This window comes from Lutjanus erythropterus, chromosome 4, assembly GCF_056507025.1.
Source record: "Lutjanus erythropterus isolate fLutEry1 chromosome 4, fLutEry1.hap2, whole genome shotgun sequence".
Lineage (NCBI taxonomy): Eukaryota > Metazoa > Chordata > Actinopteri > Lutjaniformes > Lutjanidae > Lutjanus > Lutjanus erythropterus.
Window position 1 is genome coordinate 7,234,411 of NC_139320.1, and position 12,080 is coordinate 7,246,490.

The window sequence follows — 12,080 nt, forward strand, 5'->3', positions numbered from 1 at the left end:
ACAACAAGGAGTACTGCCCCAAGTACAACTGCTGGAATCACAACATCAACAACAGCAATCCCGACAACAACTCCTACCCCGACAACAACTGCAAGTGCCACAACTACAACTGCTGGTACCACAACATCAACAACAGCAAGCCCGACAACAACTACTACCCCTACAACAACTGCAGGTGCCACAACTACAACTGCTGGTAGCACAACATCAACAACAGCAATCCCGACAACAACTGCAGAAACCACAACAACAACAAGTGCAGCTCCGACAACAATGGTGGGTTCTACAACAACAACTACAGGCACCACAACACGGAGTACTGCCCCAACTACAACTGCTGGTACCACTACATCAACAACAGCAATCCAGACAACAACTGCTACCCCAACAACAACTGCAAGTGCCACAACTACAACTGCTGTCACCACAACATCAACAACAGCAATCCCGACAACAACTACTACCCCGACAACAACTGCAGGTGCCACAACTACAACTGCTGGTAGCACAACATCAACAACAGCAATCCCGACAACAACTTCTACCCCGATAACAACTGCTACCCCAACAACAACTGCAAGTGCCACAACAACAACTGCTGGTACAACAACATCAACAACAACAATCCCAACAACTACTGCTACCCCAACAACAACTACAGCTGCCACAACAACAACTGCAGGCACCACAACATCAACAACAGAAATCCCGACAACAACTGTTACCCTGACAACAACTGCAGGTGCCACAACAACAAGTGCAGCTCCGACAACAACTGTGGGTTCTACAACAACAAGTACTGGCCCAACTACAATTGCTGGTACTAGAACATCAACAACAGGAATCCCGACAACAACTGTGAGTCCCACAACAATACCTGTAGGTGCCAGAAAATCCGAGGTGGGTGCCACAACTACAACTCCTGGTACCACAACATCAACAACGGCAATCCCGACAACAACTACAGGTGCCACAACAACAACAAGTGCAGCTCTGACAACAACGGTGGGTTCTACGACAACAACAACAACTGCAGAAACCACAACAGGTGCCACAACAACAACAACTACAGCTCTGACAACAAAGGTGGGTTCTACAACAACAACTGCAGGCACCACAACAGGGAGTACTGCCGCAACTACAACTGCTGGTGCCACAACTCCAACAACGGCAATCCCGACAACAACTGCAGGTGTCACAACAACAACAAGTGCAGCTCCGACAACAACGGTGGGTCCCACGACAACAACAACTGCAGGAACCACAACAGGTGCCACAACAACAACAAGTGCAGCTCCGACAACAACGGTGGGTTCTACAACAACAACAACTGCAGGCACCACAACAGGTGCCACAACAACAACAAGTGCAGCTCCGACAACAACGGTGGTTTCTACAACAACAACTGTAGGCACCACAACAAGGAGTACTGCCCCAAGTACAACTGCTGGAATCACAACATCAACAACAGCAATCCCGACAACAACTCCTACCCCGACAACAACTGCAAGTGCCACAACTACAACTGCTGGTACCACAACATCAACAACAGCAAGCCCGACAACAACTACTACCCCTACAACAACTGCAGGTGCCACAACTACAACTGCTGGTAGCACAACATCAACAACAGCAATCCCGACAACAACTGCAGAAACCACAACAACAACAAGTGCAGCTCCGACAACAATGGTGGGTTCTACAACAACAACTACAGGCACCACAACACGGAGTACTGCCCCAACTACAACTGCTGGTACCACTACATCAACAACAGCAATCCAGACAACAACTGCTACCCCAACAACAACTGCAAGTGCCACAACTACAACTGCTGTCACCACAACATCAACAACAGCAATCCCGACAACAACTACTACCCCGACAACAACTGCAGGTGCCACAACTACAACTGCTGGTAGCACAACATCAACAACAGCAATCCCGACAACAACTTCTACCCCGATAACAACTGCTACCCCAACAACAACTGCAAGTGCCACAACAACAACTGCTGGTACAACAACATCAACAACAACAATCCCAACAACTACTGCTACCCCAACAACAACTACAGCTGCCACAACAACAACTGCAGGCACCACAACATCAACAACAGAAATCCCGACAACAACTGTTACCCTGACAACAACTGCAGGTGCCACAAGAACAAGTGCAGCTCCGACAACAACTGTGGGTTCTACAACAACAAGTACTGGCCCAACTACAATTGCTGGTACTAGAACATCAACAACAGGAATCCCGACAACAACTGTGAGTCCCACAACAATACCTGTAGGTGCCAGAAAATCCGAGGTGGGTGCCACAACTACAACTCCTGGTACCACAACATCAACAACGGCAATCCCGACAACAACTACAGGTGCCACAACAACAACAAGTGCAGCTCTGACAACAACGGTGGGTTCTGCAACAACAACAAGTGCAGCTCCGACAACAACGGTGGGTTCTACAACAACAACTGAAGGCACCACAACAGGTGCCACAACAACAACAAGTGCAGGTCTCACAAGAACGGTGGGTTCTACAACGACAAGTGCAGGCACCACAACAAGGAGTACTGCCCCAAGTACAACTGCAGGCACAACAACAGGTGCCACAACAACAACAAGTGCACCTTCAACAACAACGGTGGACTCTACAACAACAACTGCAGGGACCACAACAGGTGCCACAAAAACAACAATTGCAGCTCCAACAACAACGGTGGGTTCTACAACAACAACTGCAAGCACCACAACAAGAAATACTGCCCGAAGTACAACTGCTGGTACCACAACATCAACAACAACAATCCCAACAACAACTGCTACCCCGACAACAACTGCTACCCCAACAACAACTGCAAGTGCCACAATTACAACTGCTGGCACCACAACATCAACAACAGCAATCCTGACAACAACTACTACCCCGACAACAAGTGCAGGTGCCACAACTACAACTGCTGGTAGCACAACATCAACAACAGCAATCCCGACAACAACTGCAGGTGCCACAACTACAACTGCTGGTACCACAACATCAACAACAACAATCCCGACAACAACTGCTACCCCGACCACAACTGCAAGTGCCACAATTACAACTGCTGGCACCATAACATCAACAACACCAATCCTGACAACAAGTACTACCCCAACAACAACTACAGCTGCCACAACAACAACTGCTGGTACCACAACATCAACAACAGCAATCCCGACAACAACTTCTACCCCGAAAACAACTACTACCCCGACAACAACTGCAAGTGCCACAACAACAACTGCAGGCACCACAACATCAACAGCAGCAATCCCTACAACAACTACTACCCCGACAACAACTGCTACCCCAACAACAACTGTAAAAGCCACAACAACAACTGCTGGTACCACAACATCAACAGCAATCCCAACAACTACTGCTACCCCAACAACAACTACAGCTGCCACAACAACAACAACTGCAGGCACCACAACAAGGAGTACTGCCCCAGGTACAACTGCTGGTACCACAACATCAACAACAGCAATCCCGACAACAACTGCTACCCCAACAACAACTGCTACACAAACAACAACTGCAAGTGCCACAACAACAACTGCTGGTACCACAACATCAACAACAGCAATCCCGACAACAACTGCCACCCCAACAACAACTGCAAGTGCCACGACAACAACTGCTGGTACCACAACATCAACAACAGCAATCCCGACAACAACTGCAGGTGCCACAAGTACAATTGCTGGTAGCACAACATCAACAACAGCAATCCCGACAACAACTGCAGGTGCCACAACAACAACAAGTGCAGCTCCGACAACAACGGTGGGTTCTACAACAACTGCAGGCACCACAACAAGTAGTACTGCCCCAAGTACAACTGCTGGTACCACAACATCAACAACAGCAATCCCGACAACAACTGCTACACCGACAACAACTGCTACCCCAACAACAACTGCAAGTGCCACAACAACAACTGCTGGTACCACAACATCAACAACAGCAATCCCGACAACAACTGCAAGTGCCACAACTACAACTGCTGTTACCACAACATCAACAACAGCAATCCCGACAACGACTGCTACCCCGACAACAACTACTACCCCGACAACAACTGCAAGTGCCACAACTACAACTGCTGGTACGACAACATCAACAACAGCAATCCCGACAACAACTGCTACCCCGATAACAACTGTAGGTACCACAACTTCAACAAATGGTAGCACAACATCAACAACAGCAATCCCGACAACAACTGCTACCCCGACAACAACTGTAGGTACCACAACTTCAACAAATGGTAGCACAACATCAACAACAGAAATCCCGACAACAACTGTGAGTCCCGCAACAATACCTGTAGGTGCCAGAAAAGCCGAGGTGGGTGCCACAACTACAACTACTGGTAACACAACCTCTACAACAGCAATCCCGACAACAATTGCTACCCCGACAAGAACTGCAGGTGCCACAACAACAAGTGCAGCTCCGACAACAACTGTGGGTTCTACAACAACAACAACTGTAGGCACCACAAGATGTGCCACAACAACAACAAGTGCAGCTCCGACAACAACGGTGGGTTCTACAACAACAACTGCAGGGACCACAACAGGTGCGCCAACAACAACAAGTGCAGCTCCGACAACAACGGTGGGTTCTACAACAACAACTGCAGGCACCACAACAAGGAGTACTGCCCGAAGTACAACTGCTGGTACCACAACATCAACAACAGCAATCCCAACATCTACTGCTACCCCAACAACAACTACAGCTGCCACAACAACAACTGCAGGCACCACAACAAGGAGTACTGCCCCAAGTACAACTGCTGGTACCACAACATCAACAACAGCAATCCCGACAACAACTGCTACCCTGAGAACAACTGCAAGTGCCACAACTACAACTGCTGGTACCACAACATCAACAACAGCAATCCCGACAACAATTGCAGGTGCCACAACAACAACAAGTGTAGCTCCGACAACAACGGTGGGTTCTACAACAACAACTGCAGGCACCACAACAAGGAGTACTGCCCCAAGTACAACTGCTGGTACCACAACATCAACAACAGCAATCCCGACAACAACTTCTACCCCGAAAACCACTACTACCCCGACAACAACTGCAAGTGCCACAACAACAACTGCAGGCACCACAACATCAACAGCAGCAATCCCTACAACAACTACTACCCCGACAACAACTGCTACCTCAACAACAACTGCAAGTGCCACAACAACAACTGCTGGTACCACAACATCAACAACAGCAATCCCAACAACTACTGCTACCCCAACAACAACTACAGCTGCCACAACAACAACAACTGCAGGCACCACAAGGAGTACTGACCCAAGTACAACTGCTGGTACCACAACATCAACAACAGCAATCCCGACAACAACTGCTACCCCGACAACAACTGCTACCTCAACAACAACTGCAAGTGCCACAACAACTGCTGGTACCAAAACATCAACAACAGCAATCCCAACAACTACTGCTACCCCAACAACAACTACAGCTGCCACAACAACAACAACTGCAGGCACCACAACAAGGAGTACTGACCCAAGTACAACTGCTGGTACCACAACATCAACAACAGCAATCCCGACAACAACTGCTACCCAAACAACAACTGCAAGTGCCACAACAACAACTACTGGTACCACAACATCAACAACAGCAATCCCGACAACAACCGCTACCCCGACAACAACTGCAAGTGCCACGACAACAACTGCTGGTACCACAACATCAACAACAGCAATCCCGACAACAACTGCAGGTGCCACAACTACAACTGCTGGTACCACAACATCAACAACAGCAATCCCGACAACAACTGCAGGTGCCACAACAACAACAAGTGTAGCTCCGACAACAACGGTGGGTTCTACAACAACAACTGCAGGCACCACAACAAGGAGTACTGCCCCAAGTACAACTGCTGGTACCACAACATCAACAACAGCAATCCCGACAACAACTTCTACCCCGAAAACAACTACTACCCCGACAACAACTGCAAGTGCCACAACAACAACTGCAGGCGCCACAACATCAACAGCAGCAATCCCTACAACAACTACTACCCCGACAACAACTGCTACCTCAACAACAACTGCAAGTGCCACAACAAGAACTGCTGGTACCACAACATCAACAACAGCAATCCCAACAACTACTGCTACCCCAACAACAACTACAGCTGCCACAACAACAACTGCAGGCACCACAACAAGGAGTACTGACCCAAGTACAACTGCTGGTACCACAACATCAACAACAGCAATCCCGACAACAACTGCTACCCCGACAACAACTGCTACCTCAACAACAACTGCAAGTGCCACAACAACAACTGCTGGTACCACAACATCAACAACAGCAATCCCAACAACTACTGCTACCCCAACAACAACTACAGCTGCCACAACAACAACAACTGCAGGCACCACAACAAGGAGTACTGACCCAAGTACAACTGCTGGTACCACAACATCAACAACAGCAATCCCGACAACAACTGCTACCCAAACAACAACTGCAAGTGCCACAACAACAACTGCTGGTACCACAACATCAACAACAGCAATCCCGACAACAACTGCTACCCCGACAACAACTGCAAGTGCCACGACAACAACTGCTGGTACCACAACATCAACAACAGCAATCCCGACAACAACTGCAGGTGCCACAACTACAACTGCTGGTAGCACTACATCAACAACAGCAATCCCGACAACGACTGCAGGTGCCACAACAACAACAAGTGCAGCTCCGACAACAACGGTGGGTTCTACAACAACTGCTGGCACCACAACAAGTAGTACTGCCCCAAGTACAACTGCTGGTACCACAACATCAACAACACCAATCCAGACAACAACTGCTACCCCGACAACAACTGCTACCCCAACAACAACTGCAAGTGCCACAACAACAACTGCTGGTAGCACAACATCGACAACAGCCATCCCGACAACAACGTCTACCCCGAAAACAACTACTACCCCGACAACAACTGCAAGTGCCACAACAACAACTGCAGGCGCCACAACATCAACAGCAGCAATCCCTACAACAACTACTACCCCGACAACAACTGCTACCTCAACAACAACTGCAAGTGCCACAACAACAACTGCTGGTACCACAACATCAACAACAGCAATCCCAACAACTACTGCTACCCCAACAACAACTACAGCTGCCACAACAACAATAACTGCAGGCACCACAACAAGGAGTACTGACCCAAGTACAACTGCTGGTACCACAACATCAACAACAGCAATCCCGACAACAACTGCTACCCCGACAACAACTGCTACCTCAACAACACCTGCAAGTGCCACAACAACAACTGCTGGTACCACAACATCAACAACAGCAATCCCAACAACTACTGCTACCCCAACAACAACTACAGCTGCCACAACAACAACAACTGCAGGCACCACAACAAGGAGTACTGACCCAAGTACAACTGCTGGTACCACAACATCAACAACAGCAATCCCGACAACAACTGCTACCCAAACAACAACTGCAAGTGCCACAACAACAACTGCTGGTACCACAACATCAACAACAGCAATCCCGACAACAACTGCTACCCCGACAACAACTGCAAGTGCCACGACAACAACTGCTGGTACCACAACATCAACAACAGCAATCCCGACAACAACTGCAGGTGCCACAACTACAACTGCTGGTAGCACAACATCAACAACAGCAATCCCGACAACGACTGCAGGTGCCACAACAACAACAAGTGCAGCTCCGACAACAACGGTGGGTTCTACAACAACTGCAGGCACCACAACAAGTAGTACTGCCCCAAGTACAACTGCTGGTACCACAACATCAACAACACCAATCCAGACAACAACTGCTACCCCGACAACAACTGCTACCCCAACAACAACTGCAAGTGCCACAACAACAACTGCTGGTAGCACAACATCGACAACAGCCATCCCGACAACAACGTCTACCCCGACAACAACTGCTACCCCAACAACAACTGCAAGTGCCACAACAACAACTGCTGGTACCACAACATCAACAACAGCAATCCCAACAACTACTGCTACCCCAACAACAACTACAGCTGCCACAACAACAACTGCAGGCACCACAACAAAGAGTACTGCCCCAAGTACAACTGCTGGTACCACAACATCAAGAACAGCAATCCCGACAACAACTGCTACCCCGACAACAACTGCAAGTGCCACAACTACAACTGCTGGTACCACAACATCAACAACAGCAATCCCAACAACTACTGCTACCCCAACAACAACTACAGCTGCCACAACAACAACAACTGCAGGCACCACAACAAGGAGTACTGCCCCAAGTACAACTGCTGGTACCACAACATCAACAACAGCAATCCTGACAACAGCTGCTACCCTGACAACAACGGCTACCCAAACAACAACTGCAAGTGCCACAACAACAACTCCTGGTACCACAACATCAACAACAGCAATCCCGACAACAACTTCTACCCCGAAAAGAACTACTACCCCGACAACAACTGCAAGTGCCACAACAACGACTGCAGGCACCACAACATCAACAGCAGCAATCCCTACAACAACTACTACCCCGACAACAACTGCTACCCCAACAACAACTGCAAGTGCCACAACAACAACTGCTGGTACCACAACATCAACAACAGCAATCCCAACAACTACTGCTACCCCAACAACAACTACAGCTGCCACAACAACAACAACTGCAGGCACCACAACAAGGAGTACTGCCCCAAGTACAACTGCTGGTACCACAACATCAACAACAGCAATCCTGACAACAGCTGCTACCCCGACAACAACTGCTACCCCGACAACAACTGCAAGTGCCACGACAACAACTGCTGGTACCACAACATCAACAACAGAAATCTCGACAACAACTGCAGGTGCCACAACTACAATTGCTGGTAGCACAACATCAACAACAGCAATCCCGACAACAACTGCAGGTGCCACAACAACAACAAGTGCAGCTCCGACAACAACGGTGGGTTCTACAACAACTGCAGGCACCACAACAAGTAGTACTGCCCCAAGTACAACTGCTGGTACCACAACATCAACAACAGCAATCCCGACAACAACTGCTACCCCGACAACAACTGCAGGTGCCACAACTACAACAGCTGGTAGGACAACATCAACAACAGCAATCCCGACAACAACTGCTACCCCGACAACAACTGCTACCCCAACAACAACTGCAAGTGCCACAACAACAACTGCTGGTAGCACAACATCAACAACAGCAATCCCGACAACAACGTCTACCCCGACAACAACTGCTACCCCAACAACAACTGCAAGTGCCACAACAACAACTGCTGGTACCACAACATCAACAACAGCAATCCCAACAACTACTGCTACCCCAACAACAACTACAGCTGCCACAACAACAACTGCAGGCACCACAACAAAGAGTACTGCCCCAAGTACAACTGCTGGTACCACAACATCAAGAACAGCAATCCCGACAACAACTGCTACCCCGACAACAACTGCAAGTGCCACAACTACAACTGCTGGTACCACAACATCAACAACAGCAATCCCAACAACTACTGCTACCCCAACAACAACTACAGCTGCCACAACAACAACAACTGCAGGCACCACAACAAGGAGTACTGCCCCAAGTACAACTGCTGGTACCACAACATCAATAACACCAATCCCGACAACAACTTCTACCCCGAAAACAACTACTACCCCGACAACAACTGCAAGTGCCACAACTACAACTGCTGTTACGACAACATCAACAACAGCAATCCCGACAACAACTGCTTCCCCGACAACAACTGCAGGTGCCACAACTACAACAGCTGGTAGAACAACATCAACAACAGCAATCCCGACAACAACTGCTACCCAAACAACAACTGCAAGTGCCACAACAACAACTGCTGGTACCACAACATCAACAACAGCAATCCCGACAACAACTGCTACCCCGACAACAACTGCAAGTGCCACAACAACAACTGCTGGTACCACAACATCAACAACAGCAACCCCGACAACAACTACTACCCCGACAACAACAGCAGGTGCCACAACTACAACTGCTGGTAGCACAACATCAACAACAGCAATCCCGACAACAACTGCAGGTGCCACAACAACAACAAGTGCAACTCCGACAACAACGGTGGGTTCTACAACAACAACTACAGGCACCACAACATGGAGTACTGCACCAACTACAACTGCTGGTACCACAACATCAACAACAGCAATCCCGACAACAACTGCTACCCCGACAACAACTGCAGGTGCCAGAACAACAAGTGCAGCTCCGACAACAACTGTGGGTTCTACAACAACAACTGCAGGTGCCACAACACGGAGTACTGCCCCAACTACAACTGCTGGTACCACAACATCAACAACAGCAATCCCGACAACAACTGCCACCCCGACAACAACTGCAGGTGCCACAACAACAAGTGCAGCTCCGACAATAACTGTGGGTTCTACAACAACAACTGCAGGTGCCACAACAACAACAAGTGCAGGTCCGACAACAACGGTGGGTTCTACAAAAACAACAACGGCAGGCACCACAACAAGTGCAACAACAACAACAGGTGCAGCTCTGACAACAACGGTGGGTTCTACAACAACAACTGCAGGCACCACAACAGGGAGTACTGCCCCAACTAAAACTGTTGGTACCACAACATCAACAATGGCAATCCCGACAACAACTGCAGGTGCCTCAACAACAACAAGTGCAGCTACGACAACAACGGTGGGTTCTACGACAACAACAACAACTGCAGAAACCACAACAGGTGCCACAACAACAACAACTACAGCTCCGACAACAAAGGTGGGTTCTACAACAACAATTGCAGGCACCACAACAGGGAGTACTGCCGCAACTACAACTGCTGGTACCACAACTCCAACAACGGCAATCCCGACAAAAACTGCAGGTGCCACAACAACAACAAGTGCAGGTCCGACAACAATGGTGGGTCCCACAACAACAACAACTGCAGGCACCACAACAGGTGCCACAACAACAACAAGTGCAGCTCCGACAACAACGGTGGGTTCTACAACAACAACAACTGCAGGCACCACAACAGGTGCCACAACAACAACAAGTGCAGCTCCGACAACAACGGTGGGTTCTACAACAACAACTGCAGGCACCACAACAGGTGCCACAACAACAAGAAGTTCATCTCCGACAACATCGGTGGGTTCTACAACAACAACTGCAAGCACCACAACAAGAAGTACTGCCCGAAGTACAACTGCTGGTACCACAACATCAACAACAACAATCCCGACAACAACTGCTACCCCGACAACAACTGCTACCCCAACAACAACTGCAAGTGCCACAATTACAACTGCTGGCACCAGAACATCAACAACAGCAATCCTGACAACAACTACTACCCCGACAACAAGTGCAGGTGCCACAACTACAACTGCTGGTAGAACAACATCAACAACAGCAATCCCGACAACAACTGCAGGTGCCACAACTACAACTGCTGGTAGCACAACATCAACAACAGTAATCCCGACAACAACTGCTACCCCGACAAAAACTGCAGGCACCACAACAGGGAGTACTGCCCCAACTAAAACTGCTGGTACCACAACATCAACAACAGCAATCCCGACAACAACTACAGGTGCCACAACAACAACAAGTGCAGCTCCGACAACAACGGTGGGTTCGGCAACAACTGCAAGTGCAGCTCCGACAACAACGGTGGGTTCTACAACAACTGCAGGCACCACAACAAGGAGTACTGCCCCAAGTACAACTGCTGGTACCACAACATCAACAACCGCAATCCCGACAACAACTGTTACCCCGACAACAATTGCTACCCCAACAACAACTGCAAGTGCCACAACAACAACTGCTGGTACCACAACATCAACAACAACAATCCCGACAACAACTACTACCCCGACAACAACTGCAAGTGCCCCAACTACAACTGC

The 12,080-nt window shown here is 48.9% G+C and overlaps 1 protein-coding gene across 1 annotated transcript in view; it reads left to right on the forward strand.

Moving 5' to 3' along the window:
* Positions 1 to 12,080, forward strand: part of omc2 (omcin 2) — a 127,496-nt gene that overhangs the window by 84,456 nt on the left and 30,960 nt on the right. Inside the window, exons 19-22 of the mRNA XM_084716263.1 lie at positions 56 to 742; positions 5,045 to 5,782; positions 5,951 to 7,525; positions 9,050 to 10,537. Coding sequence (XP_084572389.1) covers positions 56 to 742; positions 5,045 to 5,782; positions 5,951 to 7,525; positions 9,050 to 10,537 — 4,488 coding nt within the window. The remainder of the gene's footprint in view (positions 1 to 55; positions 743 to 5,044; positions 5,783 to 5,950; positions 7,526 to 9,049; positions 10,538 to 12,080) is intronic.